The sequence below is a fragment of the Anabrus simplex genome, chromosome 1 (assembly GCF_040414725.1).
Source record: "Anabrus simplex isolate iqAnaSimp1 chromosome 1, ASM4041472v1, whole genome shotgun sequence".
Lineage (NCBI taxonomy): Eukaryota > Metazoa > Arthropoda > Insecta > Orthoptera > Tettigoniidae > Anabrus > Anabrus simplex.
The window spans coordinates 535,431,551-535,457,522 of record NC_090265.1 but is presented as its reverse complement, the minus strand read 5'-3'; the positions used below and the strand labels follow the sequence as shown (position 1 = coordinate 535,457,522).

At 36.9% G+C, this 25,972-nt stretch overlaps 1 protein-coding gene across 3 annotated transcripts in view; it reads left to right on the top strand.

Annotated features, from left to right (window-relative positions):
* Positions 1–25,972, top strand: part of Tsc1 (tuberous sclerosis 1 protein hamartin) — a 442,531-nt gene that overhangs the window by 262,144 nt on the left and 154,415 nt on the right. For 2 of the 3 annotated variants that reach the window (XM_067135484.2, XM_067135482.2), the window contains 2 exons: positions 3,568–3,716; positions 6,800–6,957. In XM_067135484.2, coding sequence (XP_066991585.2) covers positions 3,568–3,716; positions 6,800–6,957 — 307 coding nt within the window. The remainder of the gene's footprint in view (positions 1–3,567; positions 3,717–6,799; positions 6,958–25,972) is intronic. The other variant, XM_067135485.2, reaches the window with a different exon arrangement.

Sequence of the window (25,972 nt, the reverse complement as noted above, 5' to 3'; positions counted from 1 at the left end):
GGGATACTGTAGTCACCTCCTAGTTCGTGAACCATGGGCAACGGCTGAGTTCCCTAGTAAGTGGTCCTGAGAGTCGGTATACCAGTTCCTATGGAATGGGAGTGGGCATCTCGGACATATTGTGAGTCATGGCCCACTTCGTGCTCAGACCGCTAGGACTATACAATCCACAGGTGGTCCTTAACCCGTTAGAGGAGAGATCCTCACTTGGACTATGTGCAAGGATGCTACCCTACTGCTTCATGAATTTACCGAGCTCAGAACATTTTAAGCAAGCCTCGGACCTATGGGAGTAACGGAGTCCCACTCCCATTTGGCAGGCGAGGGACTCCTTGGAAACAACTTGGTGAACGAAATGGAATTCGATGGGGAGCTATCCATATTAATGGGGCTTATGGAATGTGGAAGAAAGAAAGTAGAACTGGCTGAGTCGGCAAAGAGGATGCATCTGGATGTGCTAGGAGCAAGTGATATTTGGGTAAGGGGAGATAACGAGGAAGAGATAGGAGATTATACAGTGTACTTGACAGGTGTTAAAAAGGGAAGGACAGAGTATGGGGTAGGGCTGTTTATCAGGAATACCATTGCACGCAGCATTGTTTCTATTAGGCACGTACATGAGCGAATGATCTGGGTAGATTTGGCAGTTGGAGGAATTAGGACGAGAATTGTCTTGGTGTATTCACCATGTGAGGATGCAGATGAGGATGAAATTGACAAGTTTTATGAAGCATTGAGTGACATCGTAGTCAGGGTCAACAGCAAGGATAGGATAGTACTAATGGGCGATTTAAATGCGAGAGTTGGAAATAGAACTGAAGGATATGAAAGGGTGATTGGTAAATGTGGGGAAGATATAGAGGCTAATGGGAATGGGAAGCATTTGCTGGACTTCTGTGCTAGTATGGGTTTAGCAGTTACGAATACGTTCTTCAAGTATAAGGCTATTCACTGCTACACATGGGAAGCTATGGGTACCAGATCCATAAATAGACTATAAATCAACTTCGAATTCAGGAAGTCTGTTAGGAACGTATGGGTTTTTTTGGGGACTAATCGATGATACAGACCACTATCTGATCTGTAGTGAACTAAGTATCTCTACACCTAGGATGGAGAAAGTGCATCTGCAAATGATTAAGGATAGAAAATCTCCAGGATGAGGAAATTAGAAGTACATGGATATGATTAGTGAAAGTTTCGAACAGTGGACAGTAAGCAGGTTCAGGATATAGAAAGAGAATGGGTGGCATACAGGGATGCCGTAGCAGAAACAGCAAGGGAATGCCTAGCAACGACTGTGTGTAAAGATAGGGAAAAGCTAACATCTTGGTGGAACGATGTAGTGAGAGCAGCTTGTAAACGTAAAAAGAAGGCTTATCAGAAATGGCTGCAACAAGGGCCGATGCAGACAGGGAATTGTACATAGATGAAAGAAACAAAGCGAAACAAATAGTTGTTGAGTCCAAACAGAAGTCTTGGGAAGATTTTGGTAATAACCTGAGAAGGCTATGTCAAGCAGCAGGGAAACCTTTCTGTACAGTAATAAACAATCTTGGAGGGGAAAAGGAATTGAACAGTGTTTTGGGTAATTTAGATGAACTCATAATAGACCCCAGGGAAGCACTGGAGAGGTGGAGGGAATATTCTTAAAATCTCTTCAGCGTAAAAGGAATTCTTCCTGGTGGTGTTGAGAACAACCAAGCTCATGGGGAGGAGGAAAATGATGTTGGTGAAATTATGCTTGAGGAAGTGGAAAGGATGGTAAATATATTCCATTGTCATAAAGCAGCAGGAATAGATGAAATTAGACCTGAAATGGTGAAGTATAGTGGGAAGGCAGGGAAGAAATGGCTTCATAGAGTAGTAAGATTAGCATGGAGTGTTGGTAAGGTACCTTCAGATTTGATAAAAGCAGTAATTGCACCTGTCTATAAGCATTCGGGAAACTGGAGATGGTTTAGGAGGAGGAGGATTATGATGATGATACAAGCAAGGGAACAGGAAGGATTGCAACAACTGTCGAGATATATCAATGCTTAGTATACCAGGCAAAGGATTCACTGGCATCTTGGAAGGGAGGGTGCGATCAGTGTTTGAGAGGAAGTTGAATGAAAACCAATGTGATTTCAGACCACAGAGGGGCTGTCAGGCTCAGATTTTCAGTATGCGCCGGGTAATTGAAAAATGTTATGAGAGGAATAGACAGCTATGTTTATGTTTTGTAGATGTAGAGAAAGCATATGACAGGGCACCGAGGGAAGAGATGTTCGCCATACTCGGGGGCTATGGAATTAAAGGTAGATTATTAAAATCAATCAAAGGCATTTATATGTACAATTGGGCTTCAGTGAGAATTGATGGTAGAATGAGTTCTTGGTTCAGGGTACTTACAGGGGTTAGACAAGGCTATAATCTTTCAGCTTTGCTGTTCGTAGTTTACATGGATTATCTGCTGAAAGGTGTAAAGTGGCAGGGAGGGATTCAGTTAGGTGGAAATGTAGTAAGCAGTCTGGCGTATGCTGACGACTTGGTCTTAATGGCAGATTGTGCCGAAAGCCTGTAGTCTAATATCTTGGAACTTGAAAATAGGTGCAACGAGTATGGTATAAAAATTAGCCTTTCGAAGACTAAATTGATGTCAGTAGGTAAGAAATTCAACAGAATTGAATGTCAGATTGGTGATACAAAGATGGAACAGGCAAATAATTTCAAGTATTTAGGTTGTGTATTTTCCCAGGATTGTAATATAGTAAGTGAGATTGAATCAAGGTGCAGTAAAGCTAATGCAGTGAGTTTGTAGTTGCGATCAACAGTATTCTGTAAGAAGGAAGTCAACTCCCGGACGAAACTATCTTTACATCGGTATGTTTTCAGACTAACTTTACTTTACGGGAGCGAAAGCTGGGTGGACTCAGGATATGTTATTCATAAGTTAGAAGTAACAGACAAGAATGTAGCGGGAATGATTGTTGGTACAAACAGGTGGGATCAATGGCAGGAGGGTACTTGGAATGAGGAGATAAAGGGTTAGTTAGGATTGAACTCGTTGGATGAAGCTGTACACATAAACCGGCTTTGGTGGTGGGGTCATGTGAGGCTAATAGAGGAGGATAGGTTACCTTGGAGAATAATGGACTCTGTTATGGAAGGTAAGAGAAGTAGAGGGAGACCAAGACGATGATGATGATTAGACTCAGTTTCTAACGATTTAAAGATAAGAGGTACAGAACGAAATGAAGCCACAGCACTAATTGCAAATAGAAGATATTGGCAACGTTTGGTAAATTCACAGAGGCTTGCAGACTGAACGCTGAAGGGCATAACCGTCTATTATGTTATTGTATGTATGGCCATTACATATCTCACATCAGAATGCTTTGTCACATTTTCTCTCTTCGTTTTTTCTTTTAACTATTTTCTCCTCAAATAGGTAGTTTGTGGAAATAGTGCATTACGATGATAACTGCTGCATCATTTAAATATTCCAAGTACTTAAATGATTATTATAAAGTTTAATGATTACGTTTTGGGATTTATTTAATTTTTTATTTATTTCTGTTGAAGATGGAAGAAGATGGAAGATCATGATGTGATAGTAGAATGTGCCAAGTTCGCTCTGGAATCAACTGAGAAGTCTCATGATGATTCTAATTATCAAGGTCTTGCATCATCTCTTCGATCACGAGGTAGTTTGGAACATTCTTCTGGCTTTGGTTAGTGTTACGATTCTTATCTTAAATTTTATGTTATCCTTACTTCTTCAATGTAGAGGAAGATTACATCTGATAGGAGTGATTTTGTATAACACAATTGTTTCATTCCTTATACTCAAATTGTATCACCAATGTGTATGTTATCCATGGACAGATCTTCGTACCAGGCCTGTCAAATGTTTGTCAATCAATATTTATATTATCTTCACTCATAGGTAACATGTTTTATGCATATTTATCATGTTATTTTACCTCCAGTTATGTTTTGGAATTAATGGTATTAAAAATGTTCTAGAATATTTTAAGGTATAAACATCAAATAACTTTCCATTGGGAAAACAAGAAAAAATAGTGTTTTGTTGTACCCCTACAGCTTAGCATAATGAGCTGAAAGATTTGTTGAAATTAATAGATTCGTCCTATTTCAAATTTTGATTGACTCTGTTCTTCCATGTTTTTGGTTGTGAAATGAGTATTGGTGCAGTCAGTTGGCATTTAATAGTACTTGAATGTAAGATTCCCATTCTAGAACATTTGATGTATTAGAGGACTTCCAGGCCAACTTTCCACACTGTAGTAACTATTAGAATTGGTGGGAGCGGTAACTGCGATACGTATCCGAGTAAGCATGTTCTTCAGCAGTTTACATTTTCACACTGTCACTGCTTTGTAAATATGTTTTATATGACAAAGTAGCCCAATCTTGGCATGAAGCATACGTGCATACAGATCACATGGAATGGCCGGTGAAGGGTGGGGCTGAGCTTGACTGTGCTTCTATGCTTGTCACTTAGCCTCTTCATGTGTACATTGTTCCTCTTCAAATGTAATAACTGATGTAGAAACAGTGTGGTGCCGAAGTGTACGATTCTCAGCAAGCATATCCCAAGATTGAGTGTTAATTCCAGGTCTTTTCATAAGCTCACCAGACAAAAAATTAGTCATCCTAGTGCTTATGCACAGACGGAATGTTAAGCCTGTACAGATGGCGCAGCGAACGTGTCCCTTGCTTAACTGCACGCACACTGCCTCTAAGTAAGCATAAGGCAGTAGCGATCAGTGAGATGTTTCAAGCAGACAGTGTACATTAACGTGGGTAGTTGGAAGGATATAACACAGCGGCAGAAAGGGGCAATTATGTTTAGCTGTGCCCATGGCCATACAGTGCGTGAAGTTGCTGGTTTTGTTGGTGCTTCGCAGTGGACTGTTCAGCATATCTGCAAGCAGTAATGTACTACATGTGGCCACAAAACATGACATTAGAATTGTGGTCGGAAAAAGAGGGACCGGAGACGCATTTCACGGCTTGCGTATCAAAATCGCTTCAAAATCCGGCATGAATTGCTGCAGTCAGTGAATGAAGGTCCGTCCCTACCCGTTAACGTGCAAACTTCGCAATGGGAACTGCATGCAGTGAACATTTGGAGTTCATCACCTCTCGAGAGGCCATTTGCTCACACAAGCTCACAAAACTGTGCATATTATTTGGGGTATAAATCATCGAATGTGGACAGAGTGTAATGTGGCCTGACGAATCATGTTTTTGCCTATATTCCAATGACGCTCGTCATGTGCACCAAGGGCGAAATGAAACATTTTATCCTGGGTATGTGCAAGGTCAGGTTCAAGCCGGAGGTGGGTCTGTGATGTTGTGGGGGTGTTTTCCAAATCATGATTTGGGCCCACTCACTGAGGTGACCACTAACATGAACCAGCATGTTTATTTAAACAAACTGGATGATCAGGTGTTGCCTTTCAGGCAATATCAGCATGATAAGTATGCTATTGATATCCCGATTTTTCAAGGTTTCAAGTTTTTTCAAATTTCATCGGGGTGGCCGCATATGTGACTGGTTTTATGAACACTTCCCCACCCTATTACATCTCGATTGACCTGCAAAATCACCTGACTTGAACCCCATTGAAAATCTGTGGAACATGTTGGGACAGTAAGTAAAATGTCAACATCAGTATGCCTGCACTTTGGTGAAATCTTGAGATCAAATCCTCAATGAGTGACCGAACTTGAATATGACATACCTGCACAACCTTGTAGATTCACTTCCTAACTGAATCCAGGCGGTTATCAAGTTCAGAGTTGACGTTACACGGTATTAAATGATGCTTGTTATGATTTCTCCAGGGGTGACTAATCTTTTGTCCGGTGAACTTAGTATGCTTTAGCTGATCCTTGAAATGCCTCAAAGGGGCTCTGTGATATCTTGTGCGGGAGCAGAGTTCACCATACAGGAGTTGACGAGGAAGCCTGGTATCACTCATGCGACGGACGTGCCCTATCCATATGAGATGGTAGCCTCAATGCTTATTCCATTATTGCATTAGCTTTCTCAAGAACAGCAAGGTTGGTAACATGGTTCTCAAATTTGATGTTCTAAGTTTTTGCAGATGAAAGCGCTTTTGCTTTTTGATATCTTGACAGTAGAGCGTCCAAGTTTCACAACTGTAAAGCAGTATTGATGTGACAATAGCATGGTAAATCATGATGTTGGTATGCACTGTAAGGTACTTATTCATGAAGACATGACTGCATAAACGTCTAAATGCTCAGTGGGCAGCACCAATTCTCCTATCCACATCTTGTGAGCAGTTAGCATTTGTTGAGAGGATACTTCCTAGATATAAAAAGTGTTCGACCTGCTCCAATGTAGTATTTACATTTGGCCCAGGTTTAGCCCAGTTGCAGGCTGTGCAAGTACTTCAGAGAAACCAAAATGATCGCATGCACTCTTGAAGCAATTGACTGACTTCTCAGGTGTTAGAGCAGAATCATCTGCATATTGCAATTCTGTAATGGAGGTAATCTTACTAAGCTTTTGGGAGCGAAGTCTAACCACATTGAACAGTCCTCCATTGAAGCGAGATCTGACCTTTACACCTTGGTTGCCTTTAGATGTTCCATATAGCATGGTAAAAAGCATAGTGTGTTGGAGCAAGCAGTTAAATGGACATCGAATGCTTTTCATGATATAACTATTTTAGTTCTTAATGCTCTTTATCATTTTGGTCCCAGTCCACTGTCATAACATACATAAACCTAATCATAAATGAAAATACTGTTTCAGATAACTTGTTACTGCAGTCAGGCAAGAGCTCTAGTTTCATGTCAACTACTTTGCCAGGAGAACAGGATTTCTGGAGCCCAAGTATCCATTCTGGTCTCTCTACTCCTCCTCCTCAGGAATCTGCTCCTACATCTATTCCTCAAACACCAAACTCCCAGGTGAGTCCTACTATCAAGGAGCTATCTTACAATATGATAAATTATAAGCTTGCAAAATATTTTCTGCTGAACTATCCAAGACCAGCTACAACTGTCAGACCTGAATGCATACATTATATTTGGTTTATATCACACGCGTCCAAACGGTAGAGATTATCTTGTTGCTTGAATTTGCAATTTCAGTATCTGTTCTTATCTATGTATTATCCATGAATATTATCATTTTATTATTATTATTATTATTATTATTATTATTATTATTATTATTATTATTATTATTATTAGATCCCATTGGGTCACTTTAATCAACCCTTTGGTTTGTCAATTTCTTGGTAGGAACTGCCTGAGCCTTGTGGTCCTCCCAGTACTTCTTCATATGTGTTGATATTCTTGCCCTTTCTTGTGTAGAGAATATTCTAGTTGGGATTTTCTTCTTTGTGAGTGGAAAGTGGAAAGTCATAGTTTTAAGTGTTGCTTACTTTTTTCTTACCCATAGTGTCATCCAGTGTAAGGCCAGTTTCTTTCAAATCCTCCCTAATTTCTTTTATCCATCTGCATCCAGTTGTGATATGTTTGAAGCAAGATTGTACTGCACTAGCTGTTTCAGAAGTTGTGAATCTGGCATTCTCAGGATGTGGCCAAAGTACCCTAGTCTTGTCTTGCGCATTGTATCAGTAATAGGTTCGAAGTTCTGATATACAACGTTGTTAGGTACTATTCGCCATTGTCCATCTTTTTGGTATACAAGTTCTTCCAATTCATCTTTTGATCTGCTGTAATCTGTCAGATTTGGATTGTTCGTTTAGATGGAATAATGTTTCTGCGGCATATGTGGCTTCTGGCTTTATGACTTTACTGTAATGTTTGATTTTTGCATTAATGGATAAGCATTTCTTTTTTAACGTTTCCCATGTTAATTTATGTGCTGTAGATAACTTGTTTGCCCTTACCTGAACTGAAGGTTTTTCATTTAAATTATTTGTTAATAACTCGCCTAGATATTTGAATTGTGTTACAGTTTTAATCTTAATACCATTTATATGTATTTCTTTTAATGCTGTTGGTGTTTGGAGCATAATTTCTGTTTTCTCAAATGATATTTTAAAACCAGTTTTATTTGCAATGGTGTGAAGCTCTGATATTTGAGTTCTTGCTTCATCTAAATCTTTGGTTAGTAACGCTATGTCATCTGCAAAACCAAGGCAGTTTGTTTGGATTTTCCTGCCTGTTTTAATATTTGGAGGGCATTTCCTAAACTATTCTTGCATTACCCTAGAGCACAATTAAATCGTAATGGTGATAAGCCATCACCCCGCCATAACCCAATAGTTACTTCAAATGGGTGTAATGATTCGCCTCTGAACTTTACTTTTGATTTGGTCTGTGAAGAGTTAATTTTATCATATTTATTAATTTGGGATGTAATCCCATGTGTCGTAACATTTTTAATAAAGATTTCCTGTGAATACAATCATAGGCCTTTTTGAAGTCGATAAATGTTATCACCATATCTCTACTTCATTTTCTGTTGTAATCCATTATCAGTTTGAGGCTCGTAATTTGGTCAAGGCAAATCCTCCTGCTTGATATTCTCCTAGTTCATTGTCAAATTGTAATTTAATTCTATTGAGAATAATTCTAGAGAAATTTTTTTAAGTAATGTCCAGGAGTGAAATCCCTCGGTAGTTACTGGGTCTGTTTTGTCCCCTTTTTTTATGTAGTGGATGGATGATGGCTGTTGTCCAATGTTCTGAGAATTTTTCTGTAAACCAGATGTTGACTAGTTCTTGCTGAAGGGCAGTTATTGCTGAACTTCCACCATATTTCCAAATTTCGGGAAAGGTCTGATCTTCTCCAGTTAGCTGGAAAATTTATAATGTCCAATAACGGACCATTTATATTGGCTTTAAAATTCTTTACATCATTCAGTGCTGTGTAAACTTCCTTTATTGTAGGAGGGTTTATATTCTCTGTTGGGGTTGTTATCGGTGTATTGACATCTGAGTGAAGGAATTCTGTTAGTTCTTCACAATTTACGAGCGTTTTGAAATATTTAGTTAAGATTTGTCCATTGTCTTGGTGGTTGTGGGCTAATTCACCATTTCCATCTTGTAATAATAAATTTGGGGCTTCATACTTAGCCAAATGTTTTTTAAAAATTTTGTAATAATTCCATGAATGTGATATTTTGAATTCTTCTTCAGTTGAGTTCAGAGTTTCTTTAAGATACTGTCTTTTTATTCTTCTCAAGGTTTTAGTTGTATCTTTCTGCTGTTAAACTAAATTTTGGAAAGATGCTTCAGATTTTTGGGACTGGTGCAATAACCACGCTTTGTGTCTTTTCCCAGTCGTATCACCACATTCATTATTCCACCACTGATGTTTTTTAAGAGGCATTATTGGGACCATTCTTCTGCAATTTGCAGTTATTATTATTCCTCAAATGATTGAGTTTGCCATACTGACAAAGAATATCACACAATATAAATTTAGTACCTAATCTAATTACAATACAGAATAGAAGATAAACAATAATTTTAATGATAATTGTTGAGAAAACCTTCCTTAGTGACAAAGAAGAAACAAATAAAATACTTCAATTGATTTAATTAAGTCGATGGAGCATAGAAGTGATGCCTCAAGATCGATGTCGAGGCTATCAATGTATGTACGCTCCAGCAAACAATAGTCTCATTTGGCACACCAAAGCGTCGTTAAGTAGGTGACCAGTAGTATAGGAATGGTGCCACTTGCACGCAGCATGAGCCCTATGACTTCGATGTCCTCCAGGTTATATTTATTGAGGTAATAGGGAATGGTTGGTGAATATATCATCTTTCTTTCTTTCTTTCTTTCTTTCTTTCTTTCTTTCTTTCTTTCTTCGTCGACTTCAGCTGCCTGTTGTGCATGTGATTCAAATCTGATTATCACCATGTAGAAATAATGAAATATCCACCTATTCAATACTCTGTACAGTAAAACCTTGATGCATTATTTTTCCAGGGGGAGGGGGAAAATGATGATGGTTGCAGGAAGTCGATAAAAGCAGATAACAAAAAAAAAAGGGGGGGGGGTGTGAAGCAATGTAATGTAAAACTGCATTGCAGAGGTATGTTGTATTGAAAAGGTGGAATTGTAAATTTTATTTAAAAATACAGTGAAACCTCGTTACTACGTTTCTGCAGGGGACGATGGAAGAAATCGAATATATCATTAAAAACTTTTCAACAGGGATATGGTATCACTTAACACATTAGTGTGTGTGTGTGTAGTGTTTAAGGAGATAAAGAAGAGCACTAAAAAGTGTGAAAAAGTCGAGATAACAAATATCAATAATTCTCTACTAGAACCTGTAAAGGTAACAAGAGACTATTAAAAGATGTGAAAAACACAGAAGAACAGATATGACATTCTTTTGCCCTTAAGCTGATAGAAGTAGCTACAGTACCTACAATTATAGCAAATCACTTTTTTACTAAAACATTATTTGTATAATGAATTGTTAGTTGAAGCCTTAGATTTCCGACCAGTGGGTAATTAAAGACTGTTTCCTAGTCACTTCGTTCGAGCATGAATTTCTCGGGAGGTTATACTCGCCATGCACGATTAAGCGCTTTTGGCCACCATCTTGAATACGAAACTTCGGCAGTACTCAGCATTGGTTCGGGCAGACTCGCAGGTTAATAATAATACTGTGCCAACTTTCAGACTGGACTAGCAGTTTGTATTTTTGTATGAATGGTTCATCGCTTTCCCATTGCCTGCATCTTTACATAACTTTAATGGGATTGGCCTACAGTATGTGGAAGCCTTATTACTTAACGGCACCTACAAATGACCTGTCGAAGATCTGTTATTGCTGCACTGTAGACTCGTGTGTTTTAACTTCAGTCATACCACACTGATTTAAATCATCTTATCACAAGAACAGTTATTGGCATTACCTTAATAAATGTAAACATAGTACAGTACATAATAATGACTATATACAGAACACATGGCTTTTGTCACTGTCCACATTATACTGACATTTAATAAAACCAACGTACGCCTCTAGATCACGAAGTTCACTGTACAGGTGTTTAAAAAGTTTTTTTGCACTATGGACTTATTTTAACCTTAGTCATACCGCACCGATTTAAATCACCTGACCACAAGAACAGTTATTGGGAATACCTTATGTAAACATAGTACAATAGATAATAATATACAGAACACACAGCTTTTGTCACTCCCCACATTATACTGGCATTTCGGAAAAAAATTCAGCGTAGCCTATTGACCATGAAGTTCAGTGTATAGGCGTTTAAAAAGTTTTTGCAAGGAGAAATAACACTGTGGTCTGCAGATTCATATCACTTCATCACATTAACATTTATTGACAGTATAGTACTGTAATTAAAAAGAAAAAATAACTATATACAGAACACTTGGTGTTACAACTCTGTCCACAGCGAACAGATGTTTCAGAAACATAAAACACAACGTAGGCTCTTAAGTCACAAATTTGTCTTACTGACATTTAAAAAACATATCCAATGTGGTTTGTTTTCTGCTTCTTTTTCCCAAAGTATACAGGGTCGAGTCTGATTGACAGGATGTTCATGACATTTTCGTCAACCTCGAAACTGGACACAAAGCTTATGACTATTTCCATCGCTTCCAATGCCTTTGCTAGGGTAAGAGTGGCGGTGGCTTCTTCTTTTTCTTCTACCTCCACATGCTCTTCAAAAACATTGCTGATTTTCTGAGGCTGACAAATAGCAACATCATTGTCACATTTTACATACCAGCGAAATTCCTCAGGCTCTTCGGTGACTTCTAAGAAATTTTCTGCTCTATTGACAGTTTCATTTTCCACTTGAAATCCTGCCTTATGGAAGCAGTTACTTATCATAGTTTGATTAACAGAGTCCTAAGAACATTTCAGAAAGGCATAGCATCTAGGATCATGATCTTCTTCATACGAGCACTGTCGATGTTTGCCGACCTTTTCTGTACCGGCATTTTGCGGTACTTCTTTTTCACACAGTGAATAATACCCTGATCGAAGGGCTGTAGTTGGCTTGTGCAATTTGCTGGGAGAAATACCACCTTTACATTCCTCGTAGATATATTTACAGGATGAGCAGCACACCAATTGATTAACAGTAATATTTTATGATTTTTGGTCCCCATTTTAGCATTGAGTGCGTGCAAAAAATTTTCAAAAGGGGACGATGTCATCTAAGCATTGCCATTGGCTTTATATTGGCACGGCAAGCTCCGAACATTTTTGAAATATTGAAGCTTTATGGCTTTGCCGATGACAAGTGATGGCAACTTTTCTGTGCCACTCTCGTTGCAGCATAGCAGGACAGTTAATCTCTCCTTGCTTAGCTTCCCACCACAGCAGGTCTCCTCTCTGTATGCGAGTTCTGTCGAGAAGTAGGCTAAAAAAGAGTCCCATTTCGTCAGCATTGAAGACTTCATTGGAATCGTAATCTTTCAGCAGTGACGGAAGTGTAACTGTAGTCCCGTTTCCACAGTCTCGCCATCAATACTGGCTGCTTCTCCTCTCACACATTTGTAAACTAGACCATGTCTATTTTTAAAACGCTCAATCCATCCGTTGGAAACAGCAAAGTTTGTCAGTCCGATTTTGTTGGCAATGTAAGTTGCTTTTTCACGAAGTATAGTTCCATCTACTGGGATATTTACAGCTCGTCAGCTTGTGCTTGGTTGAACCACTTCAAAATCATTCTTTCCAACTTAGGAAACTTTCCTTTGCGCACTTGTTTTCTTTTTCCATTTCTGTTTTGCTTATACGCATTTTCAATTTTGTCTCGGTTTATCACAATTGTGTTCAAAGTAGAAGATGCTTGTTTTAACGTTTGTACCAACTTTACGTGCTTAAGATGTGAATTCCTATCGACTTCCTGAAGGATTTTAATTTTTTCTTCATTAGTGAGTGGTTTCACGACCCTTTTCTTATCCATAGCCAGGTTATCACAAGACAGATACCATATGTACCATGTTACTGAACTTCTCAAATTATTCTATTAGTCCATTAAGTAGACTGTCAAGCAGCAAATAATCACTTCACTTCTTCCTTTTACCACTCAACACAATAAATTTCTACCTTCTGATTGGAATGCAAAATAGGCTACAAGCACAATCAAGCGGACTGGGTTATTCAGCAATCTCACTGACAGCAAAAACCTTTCCATAGAACAAAAAATAAACCACTTTTTCCTTTGAGAAAATCAAATGATCATAGATATGTCTCTCAGTCCTGACAATGCACCAATGGCTGCACGGTTGCTACGAAGTTACATTTCCGTTACACATTTTGTGGCGGTAACTTCCATGATGCATAATTTCGGATAACTCAAGCCGTATATGTCAACAGGACAGCTTTGGGGGAAAAAATGCGTGAAAATTGGATTCAGCGCTTCTAGCTGCAGTGGAATCTATTACTATGCTTGAACTTAGCACTGTCCTGTCTTGTTCTAGTGTAAAGTCTTTGCTGCCAATCAGTGACTTAAAACTCAACTTTACCGAAGCTAACAGCTTGCCCCTCAAAGTTGCAATCTACTCCGTGTTCGAGAATTCAAGGTCATTTCCTCTTATCGCGCAACTTTCTCTGACCGATCCGTGGCGAGGGCTCTTATCTCTGTTGGAAATCACATTCCGTACACAAGTGATGACAAAGAACATTTTCAGGTCTGGGAAATATACGATCGTACTAAGCGGTAAAGGCGAAAAATCATGACGTGTTAAGTAAGGTATTTTGTATGCAGATTTAACACGATGGGCCTCGGTACTTTAAATTTACGACGTGCTAAGCGGGAAAACATGTTAATGCGGAACGTACTAATGAGGTTTAACTGTATATGTGTAGGCACCCTGTAACGGATTAAAAAGTACCCGGCACATGCCGTGATGATTTTAAACTGCAAGATTTTCTTTTCAATGAAGATGGCAGCCATAGCCAGCCAATAGAAACACAGAAAATGGTGGCAAGTTTGAGGTTTACAGTGCCTCTGTTTTACTTCTTGTAAATAAGAATACTTCTGGGGCTTGGTTAGTAGGTCGAGGAGAAGCTGTGGTGCCAGGGGCTTGTAGTGAGGTTGAATAAGCCGCGAACAGTACTCCAACCTACAAGATCCTTGCTCAAGACTAGCAACACTGAATCGCTCATGCATTCTCATGGAACAGGTTGCTGCTATTCTGTGCTAGAGTATTGAGCTGTCGTTTTAAATTCAAAAAGCTTTTGTGTATATTTTTCTTGCATACGATTGTGGTTAAGGACAAATATATTTTGAAGATTGATGCAATAAAACAATAGTTCGAGGAACAATAAATGCGGGGAAATTTAACATTGGTTTATATGGAACATTTCTGCGACCGAATATCTTGAACGATACATACAGGAAAATGACAGTTCCAGGGAAAGTGCATTGAGGTGCTACTGTATTATAATCTCAAAGATTAAAATGTAAAATGTAGGCCATCATCAGCACATAGGGACATACTGTACAATAGTTTATGAATTTGTTGGATGAGCATATCTAATAGTAATTAATGCAGATATTCTTAAAATGCAATGTCTTAAAATCTATGGCCGAGACAAACACAGTTAAGAATGGTGAAGGTACCATAATATTAAAATATAAGCTTGTGTTGCTCCACATGTTTTGGTTCTGAGAGTGACTGTAGTTAAGTTGTCAATTTCTTTGTTGTCCTATTGTTAACACATGGGTGACGGGCCCCGAGAAATCTCGGTTTTATTCACGACATTGTTATCGGTCTTCCTGTGACATCTCTTGACCATATCTTGAACTATTTCGGCCGCGCACATTGAGTAGAATAAATCGTAGATGTATATCTGCCACTTTTCTTTTATTCACGGCCTCTTTTATTCTTTGATTTAGTTTCGAAACGTCGACTTTCTTCCTGTCGGTTCAGTCAATGACAAGATGGAGCGCCCGCGGAATACGGTGTTAGCTGACGACGATATTTTAGAAGAATTATATGCCGATGATCGTTTAAATGGAAATAGTCTAATGAATTAGTGGAAACTGAATGGAAGAGTGATAGTGTACTTATTTATTCAAGTGATTCTGACGACGACAACGATGTAATCATTAATGATGTGTTAGGAATTGACGCTGAAGATGGTTTTGTAAAAGCAGATCGACTACTACTAAGGGTATTGGAGAGTACCCATACCAACTTTAAAGATAAAATATTGACTGGTTTAATATTTATGTACATTTTTATAATCAAGTGCACCCTAGTATGCTTAGTAGAAAAATGTCCGGTCCACGGGGTATGTGACAAGCTCGAGCATCCGGTCAGCAATATGTTAATATGGTTTAATAGTACCTGCTAGTTGGTGATCTTGATATAGACAACACCTCCGAATTTAGGTGTAATGGGCCTAAGAATGAAAAAAGTTTTAATTAAATAATAGAAACTGTAAAAAATGGTGGATTGTGTGGTATGATATCTGTCTACTCGCCTCGTGGGCCGGTGGAACGTCGTATACATGGAGCTGGTGTGTATTGTTGCTCGACACTGACTAAATATAGAGAGCGGAATTGTGATCGGAAATTTCTTCTAATTGAATGTTAACTTTCTGGGATATTGCGTTCAGGTTGTAATTGTTTTTTTTTTTTTTTTTTTTTTTTTTTTTTTTTTTTTTTTTTTATCTATTTTGATGTAAATATTTTTATAATAATTCAATAGTTTACTTTTGTTGGTTCGGTGAAAAATCCGGTGATGAAAATGAGTGTCCATAGTCAGGCATATGTTAGTTCACTGCTGAAAGAATCTTAAAGCCTTACTTAAGAACATTGGTTTACTTGAAATAATCAGGAAACTAACAAGTTAATAAGTATAAATCCTCAACTACCTGTAGCGGGGACCCTACCAAAATTTCATAAAACAGACATTCCAGTTAGACCAATACTCAACTTTAGACCAAGTCCTGTTTATAAATTAGCACAGTTTGTTCAAAAAATAATTAAAAAGCTATAGGTTTCAAGCAAGCAATGCAGATAAAAATACATTAGATTTCTGCAAGTCTACAAAATCTCTAAAATTGAACCACATCATAGGTTGGTTTCATTTGACATAAAAATATGTATCCAAGTATACCGGTTAAACACAGTTTCGATCAGTAAGAATAACATGAAACGGCACAGTAAACTGTCATTGAGATAGACGAGTTCATCAAATTATGATAATTTGCATTTAATAACAACTATTTCCTTTTTAATAATATAATTTATTTACAACAGGGACTACTTGTGGGCTCTCCAGCATTGGATGTAATGGCTGAAATTTATCATGACCATCTAGAATATAATGTAATAACTAAAATAGATGACATCTGTTTATGGACAAGATTTGTTGACAACATCTTCGCCATTATGTAGAAGAGAGCAACACTGTTGGGCAATTACCGTATTTCTCCGAATCCAAGATGACCCTGAATGCAAGACAACCTCCACTTTTTCCTTCAAAAAAGTAAAACAGGCTTAAATGCTGTGTGAAATTTTATTTATAACAAATTTCAAATATAATATGAGAAATAAAATAAACACACACAAGTATCATGTAAATCCTACCTACTTCCCTAATCATTTTCATTAGAGTTATTTGATACTGTCTTTGAAAGTTCAGGAATTCATATTCACGAGCCTGCATTCATATTGCATCTCACGTTATGGCCATTCCCACAATGCATTTCTCATGCAATTACCTTTAGACTTCTTTAACGCGTCCTTGTTGCGGGCCACTGAATGCCTTTCTTCTAGGGTGCGCTATTTTAGACTACCTTTGTCTTCACACCAACACTGAACATTGGCCTTTGTTGTGCCTTTTTGTGGCTGCACAATTATTTATTTCCGCATGTATAATAACCATAAATTGGTATCGTAATATCGAAGGGAACCTGTTGAAAATTTGCCGGCAATACTTGTTCCATGTGTCTCTACAATACGATAATCCATTACAAAAGTATTCCTGTTGTCTATAAAACTATTACTAAGCATCAGGAACAACCGGCAACCATTATCGATCTACACAGTATGATAACATTGAAGGTGAACGAATTGTGTGCACCGTGGTTTGGCCATGTTGGCCTCGTGTTTTATGCGCACATACCTCACAATTTCATCTTCGACTTCTGTAAAGCTTCCTTGTTGCCATTGAATGCATTTTTTGTACAATACAGGTACAGTACGCTTTTTTTTAACTATCTTTGGCTTCATACTAACACCGTACATAGGTTATAATTATACTGTATTCTCTTGCAGTTGCACAATTGTTCTTCATGTCCACATATTTAATAACCGTTAACTTAAAATTGGCATCACAATATCGACGAGAACCTGTTGAAAATTTGCCGGCAATACCTGTTCCCTTACTACGATGAATCATGAAAATATTCCTGCTGTTTATAAAAAGGTTACTTATACTAAGTATCAGGTACAGTAGATGCGTTATAACTCTGTCGTGGAGTAACCGTGGCCTTTCTAAGAATTCTAAGGGTCGCATACGTGCTATTCCAATTCATATGACATTTCATGTGCAGCTGCGGCTAGGAAGTACATTATCTTGCAATTAGCTCAAGAGAGTAGACTTGATGTTTTGATGCCATTCTAAGGATTCGTAGAGGTTAGTAGAATGTCATTCTGTCTATTTTCCGAGAACCAGTGATGTTATACAGAGGCACTGTACAATCGACTGCCACGGCTAGCCATGTTTAATGAAGATACAGACCTTGAAGTTATTTTTGTGTGCATGCATGCGGGGGACGATGGGAAGCAGCGTTGTTACTGTGGTAGCTGTGCCAGTGGTGTTCGATACTGTTTCGTCGCGAATGCAAAACAGCCCTTAATATTTCACATGAAATTCTGAGAAAATGGAACGTCTTGGATTCGGGGAAGTACGGTAATTTTGAATCAATTGAATGCTTTAAATCCTTTTATAAAATATACAGTGGAAATAGTCTAATAGATCCTTAAACTATCTTGATTTGACAATAACTATGAATGACGACCATCTTTCATATAATATTTACAGAAAGCCTACTCAAACTATCATCACAATAAAGAAAGATTTGGTAACCCTTATTCGTTCAAGTTTAAAAACTTCATGTTTATTCCGTATTGAACCAAGAATCTAATGGAAACGAGAGAGGTCCACCTATGTAATAGATAAGAAAAATGTTCCACCGATCAATACATTTATTGTGGATGAATTACTACACTAGTACCGGTTTCGACCTATCTTGGCCATCATCAGCTAGCACACAAATTTACAGTCATTAGATGAATTACAAAGAAGTTACTTAAGAGCATCCGGATGTCTGATAAAAAATGGAAGTAAAATATATTGCAGTATGTTGCGTTAAAATGGCTCTAATTAAAAGTAGTGATGGTTAGAATAAACTAAAACCTATTGATTGAGCATGGACATGAGTACATAAACACATTAAAATATATATGCCACATCATAAGACACTAAAAATATATAGCACATTAAACACATTAAAACATGGTATATTTTAAAAATGTCTATTAAAATTTGAGTTTATGTTGCGTTGCATTCATCCTTCAATCCTCTTGTAGTTCTTGTGTTGATTAAGTTGAATATCGAGAATGTTCTATAGTTCTATAGAAGCACAACCTGAAAATAGCATTCAAAACCACACACAACAGCACCAACACTATACACAACACCAAAACAGTCAATAATAATAATAAGTACAACCAATCAGGTGTCTACCGCATCAAGTGTAACAACTGTGACACAAGCTACATTGGACATACAGGTAGAAACTTCACCGTCCGTTATAATGAACATGTAAATGCAGTAAAGCACAACCATTTCTCATCAATAGGCCAACATGTAGAAGAGTCTAAGCACAACTTCACAGACATCAATAATGACATGATGATATTAAACATAAACTCGAAGGGCCCCTTGCTCAACATAACCGAAGATTTCTTTATTACTTTGGATCAATACGCTAACCCCAATCATAACATTAACGACATTAGAGAGAAAACCAGTATCATTTTTGACAAAGTCATTCCTGCAATAAAAAACGACTATCTCAAATTAGTAAACACACGTCATAACAAACCAACGAATGACAAACCTAACCCCGCCCCTACCTTCACAATAGCCACTCCTCCATCCCCTCCACCAACATCCATCCACACAGCTCACATGAGCCCCAGACGTACTCGCAGCAGAGCACAACAAATATCCAAACGTATCGGTACACAACCTCCACAGCAACAACAGTAAGTACATTTTTCATTACACACATACATCCAGGCATTCCTTCATACATACGCGATACTCATATTAGCTTTTCTTTACAGATAATGACCATATAACGTACATAGACGAGAGAAGTGTCACCACCAACTACTCTGATATTAAAACCTATCTTGCTACATCAACTCAATTTTCAAATTTTTACTGACAAGAGTTCTCATAACATATCAATGCAAAGTATACCAACTATAGAACATTCTCGATATTCAACTTAATCAACACAAGAACTACAAGAGGATTGAAGGATGAATGCAACGCAACATGAACTCAAATTTTAATAGACGTTTTTAAAATATACCATGTTTTAATGTGTTCAATGTGCTATATATTTTTAGTGTCTTATGATGTGGCATATATATTTTAATGTGTTTATGTACTCATGTCCATGCTCAATCAATAGGTTTTAGTTTATTCTAACCATCACTACTTTTAATTAGAGCCATTTTAACGCAACATACTCCAATATATTTTACTTCCATTTTTTATCAGACATCCGGATGCTCTTAAGTAACTTCTTTGTAATTCATCTAATGACTGTAAATTTGTGTGCTAGCTGATGATGGCCAAGATAGGTCGAAACCGGTACTAGTGTAGTAATTCATTCACAATAAATGTATTGATCGGTGGAACATTTTTCTTATCTATTACATTGAATCCAATCAATACGGAATATGAAACTTATAAATAATAATACGGAAGCCAACCAGGCAAAACGTAATGCATACAAATACCAAAACCTAAAAATCAAGCTAATGAACGCAACCAAAAGCATTGCCTTCTTGAAGGAATGCCTTTCAAACAACTTAACACCGAAATTTCTCCAGAAATACAATAACAAACATAGACGAACTGCTCAGACACGCAAAACACTAAACAAGACATGAAATTTGGTTAAAAGAAGAAATAAAATTCCAGTATCGTAAGAAACAACATCTCAATAATGAACTTTATTCAACACATCTCAAAGTATCCCATGAACTCCCACATAGCTATTGGAATTACTTACAACAAATTTCTAGAAATAAAATAGAAGATTTAGCCATAAAGAAACAAAACACATTAAACAAAAAACTGGAAACACTGAAACAACAAAGCAAACCAAAACCATTAACTATAACTGAAAATAAAGATCCTTCCCAACATAAATTCCATCCACCCGTAAAAAATCTCACACTAACCGCATTTGACGATCGAGAGACGGCCATGTTGAGCAAGGGACCCAAACATAACTGGGGTAATGCATCATCCTATCAGAATATAATAAATGCCGTTACTGAAACAGAACTCGCTTTACAGAAAATTCCGTACGATATACGAGACGAAGTTAGACACGAAATCAGTAGAAAGATCCCGCAATATATCAATAATGTTCACAATAATAACCTAAACATGAATACCGCCAATAAATCGAACCTAAACAAACTCAAAAACAAAATAAAGCAGAACAATCTACTAATAACAAAAGCCGATAAAGGCAACACTACGGTCATTATGGATAAGAATGAATACATAATTAAGACTAAAGAATGTTTCCAGGACAACACTTTTTCAATTATACGCCGAGATCCAACCAATAATATACAAAGAAATTTAAAAAATCTACTCAAGAACACACACTTTATTCTCACCGAAACAGAATCTGCTAAACTTATAACCATGAACCCCCAATTACCATCCGCAAGGGCCTACCCTAAAATACACAAAGAAAATGTACCCATGAGACCGATTATAAATTATAAAGCCAGTCCAACCTATAAGGTATCACAATTCATTCAGAAATTTTTGAAAAAGCATTATTCATTTTTAGCAAACAAAACAATACAAAACTCAATAGATTTTTGCAATAGAACCAAAGAACTAACGATTGAAAAACATCATACCCTTACTTCATTTGATATAACAAACATGTACCCTAACATTCCTATTAAACAAACAATCAAAATAATTGAATCTAACCTAAAAAACCATAGTAACTTGAGCACCTTAGAAATAGAAGAATTCGTGATTCTGCTTAAATTCGCCTTAAACAATAACTACTTCAAATTTCATGATACCATATATCAGCAACAAGGATTACCTATGGGATCTCCTGCTTCCGGAATATTAGCAGAAATATATATCGACCACCTAGAACACACGTCAATTAATAAAATAGATAATATATATTTTTGGTGTAGATTTGTCGACGATATCTTTGTAATTATAGATAATAGATTCACTGATGCAGATACTGTACTAGACAATCTTAACAATTTAGACCCCCAAATTAAATTCACTAAAGAAACAGAAAATAACCGTACCTTGAATTACCTGGACTTAACAATAACCAGACATGACACTCACTTATCTTACAAGATCTATAGGAAACCCACACACACCTTAAATACCATAAAGAATGACTCCGTTCATCCCAACACACACAAAAAAGCAGCCTATTATAGTATGATACATAGAGCTTTCAATATCCCAATGACAATAGAAGATCGAAATAATGAATTAAAATTAATCCATGACATAGCCAAATACAATGGATACAGCAAAGAAATGGTCAACAAAATCATCCACAAAATAAAATCCCAACCTAAAACTAAATTAATCAAAACAGCCAAACCGAAAAAAGATTATGTTCTATTTACCTTCAACAACACCAATATATATACTATAACTAATATCTTTAAGAAGCACAACCTGAAAATAGCATTCAAAACCACACACAACAGCACCAACACTATACACAACACCAAAACAGTCAATAATAAGTACAACCAATCAGGTGTCTACTGCATCAAGTGTAACAACTGTGACACAAGCTACATTGGACGTACAGGTAGAAACTTCACCGTCCGTTATAATGAACATGTAAATGCAGTAAAGCACAACCATTTCTCATCAATAGGCCAACATGTAGAAGAGTCTAAGCACAACTTCACAGACATCAATAATGACATGATGATATTAAACATAAACTCGAAGGGCCCCTTGCTCAACATAACCGAAGATTTCTTTATTACTTTGGATCAATACGCTAACCCCAATCATAACATTAACGACATTACAGAGAAAACCAGTATCATTTTTGACAAAGTCATTCCTGCAATAAAAAACGACTATCTCAAATTAGTAAACACACGTCATAACAAACCAACGAATCACAAACCTAACCCCGCCCCTACCTTCACAATAGCCACTCCTCCATCCCCTCCACCAACATCCATCCACACAGCTCACATGAGCCCCAGACGTACTCGCAGCAGAGCACAACAAATATCCAAACGTATCGGTACACAACCTCCACAGCAACAACAGTAAGTACATTTTTCATTACACACATACATCCAGGCATTCCTTCATACATACGCGATACTCATATTAGCTTTTCTTTACAGATAATGACCATATAACGTACATAGATGAGAGAAGTGTCACCACCAACTACTCTGATATTAAAACCTATCTTGCTACATCAACTCAATTTTCAAATTTTTACTGACAAGAGTTCTCATAACATATCAATGCAAAGTATACCAACTATAGAACATTCTCGATATTCAACTTAATCAACACAAGAACTACAAGAGGATTGAAGGATGAATGCAACGCAACATGAACTCAAATTTTAATAGACTTTTTTAAAATGTACCATGTTTTAATGTGTGTAATGTGCTATATATTTTTAGTGTCTTATGATGTGGCATATATATTTTAATGTGTTTATGTACTCATGTCCATGCTCAATCAATAGGTTTTAGTTTATTCTAACCATCACTACTTTTAATTAGAGCCATTTTAACGCAACATACTGCAATATATTTTACTTCCATTTTTTATCAGACATCCAGATGCTCTTAAGTAACTTCTTTGTAATTCATCTAATGACTGTAAATTTGTGTGCTAGCTGATGATGGTCAAGATAGGTCGAAACCGGTACTAGTGTAGTAATTCATCCACAATAAATGTATTGATCGGTGGAACATTTTTCTTATCTATTACATTGAATCCAATCAATACGGAATATGAAACTTATAAATAATAAGAGGTCCACCTATTCAATACCATACAATGTTATAAGAAAAATTATAACATTTTATTATACTCGGTACCGGTTTCGATGCTGGTGTGCATCATCATCAGCCAAAAATAAGAAAAATATACATAAGCAAAGTTACAATAAACAATGCATAAAGTTTATACAAATTTTACAGAACTGGCAAGACCTAATTAAAAACGGGATCCATAAAGATTAACCTATGACTTAAACTTAAAAAACAGCACCAACTGTCTTAAAACTATGAATATACGTCCTCTTGATAAAAGTCCTCTGAATCTAAAAACACTGAACCATATGCGAACAAAAACCAATGTTTCACTATCATAAAAGTCCAAGAGCATAATTTTTAATTTTGTAAGAACATATGTGTGACTTGCTAAACATTCACTGAGTATTAGAGTAACCAGTGCAAGAATTAAGAGACAATTTTTCTGTTGGTTAAAAATGGCTGTTATTAAAATAACACAACCAGTCAAAAGACGTAAATTCCTATTTTACGTGATAAAACATATGTCTTCTCTAACATAGCTGCTTTCTTTAAGTATTAGATAACAAGATCTTTTTGATGAAAAATATTGGCGGACGCCGTGTTTCCAGGGTACTGATCTCGGTTCAAACTAGGACCTGAAGCAAGTAAAAAAGAAAATAATATCAAGAAAGGCTTTTTTAAAAAAATCTTGTCGTAAAAATTTACGTGAATAAGAGACTCGCCTCTGGAGCGTAATTATTATGTGTTATTAGACGTTAGGGAAGACACTGAGAGCCGCAAGACACCGTGACCAATGCACCCGCGTTGGAGGGGAAAGGAGGGGGAAGCAAAACAGGGGAGGCACTGAGAAGGAGTAGGAGGGGCCCGGAGCCAATGGCAATGAAGGAAGGAGGGAAGAGGGAGGGGAATTATGCAGGGCAATGCAGCGAGAGGGCGTGGCGTGATGTATGTTATGAAAAACTAATTTGCTATTGGACGCTTTTCTAAGTCTGAAAAACGCTATCAAAAAGTCACACAATACTCTTGGTTTCTCAGAAATGTCATTAAGATTCAAACCTACATTAAAGTATTGGTCCAGGTGAAAAAAGGTCCTAAGCAAAACTGGCCATGTCTAAATCGCGTCAATACAGTTACAAAACTTGTCATTGAGTCAGAGATGGCTATTAGTAAAATGCCACATGACCTCCAAGAGGAAGTCAGATTTGATGTTAAAAAGCAACTTGAAAAAACTTTTCTTTCTGATAAACGTGCATTAGCCCCTAATAATAATAATAATAATAATAATAATAATAATAATAATAATAATAATAATAATAATAATAATAATACGGATCCTTATAAAGTAAATAAGAAAATTCAGGACCTCAAGAGGAAGGTATCTGCTAATAACATTATCATCACAAAGGCTGATAAGGGCAATACTACCGTAGTTATGGATAAAACGGAGTATACACAGAAAACCAAAGCCTTTTTTAATAATAATTCTTTTTCAATTATAAAGAAGGACCCTACACAAATCATTCAAAGACAGCTAAAACAAATCCTGAAGGATTCCTCCTTCCTTTTTACGGAACAAGAAAAACAAAAGTTAATAACCATGAACCTGAGTTTGCCGACAGAGAGATCACTTCCCAAGATTCACAAGGCCGGTGTCCCCATTCGACCTATTATAAATTACAGGCCCAGTCCTCTTTACAAGCTAGTGCAGTTTATTCAAACGTTTCTTGCTAAAAATTATAAGTTTTCTTCGAACAACTCTATTAAGAACACCACGGAATTAATTAATAAATTGGATAGTTTTGTTCTTCGTCCTTATCACACTATGCATTCTTTCGATATAGTTAACATGTTTCCCAGTATAAGTACCAAGGAGCTTCTTCCTATCATCAAGAAGAATCTTCTTGCCAATAGTCAACTAAGTAAACTGGAAGTTTTAAATTTTATGAGTCTTCTTAACTTGCTAATTAATAATAATTACTTTACTTTTGATAATACTATTTATAAGCAGAATGGTCTGGCAATGGGGTCACTGGCCTCCGGGATTTTGGCAGAGATTTACTTAGACCCCTTAGAAAATAATGCTATAAGCAAAAATTTAACCTTCAGTAATATTTATTTCTGGGCCAGATTTGTCAACGATACCTTCGTAATTCTAGATGAACGGTCCATAGATGCAAAAGCTACTCTTGACAATCTTAACAGTTTAGATCAGAATATGAAGTTTATCTTAGAATCCGAGAATAATAATCGTTTAAACTTTTTGGACCTAACGGTTACTCGTTCACCTTCTTTCTTTTCATATAATATCTATAGAAAGCCTACTCAGACTGCTGTCACCATCAGGAACGATTCTTCCCATCCTCAGGCCCATAAAAATGCCACATATAATAGTCTGGTTGACAGAGCCTTTAGAGTTCCTATGTCGAAAAAGAATCTGAATAAAGAATTAAATTTAATCCGGGCGATAGCTAGAAACAATGGTTTTAAGAATGCTTTCATTGATAGAATTGTTAACAAGTTTAAGTACCGTCCTAATACCACCCTTTCGAGAGGAAAAACCCAAAGTTAATAATTTTTCGACTTTTACCTTTACAAATAAAATACACAGCATCACCAACGTCTTCAAAAAACATAAC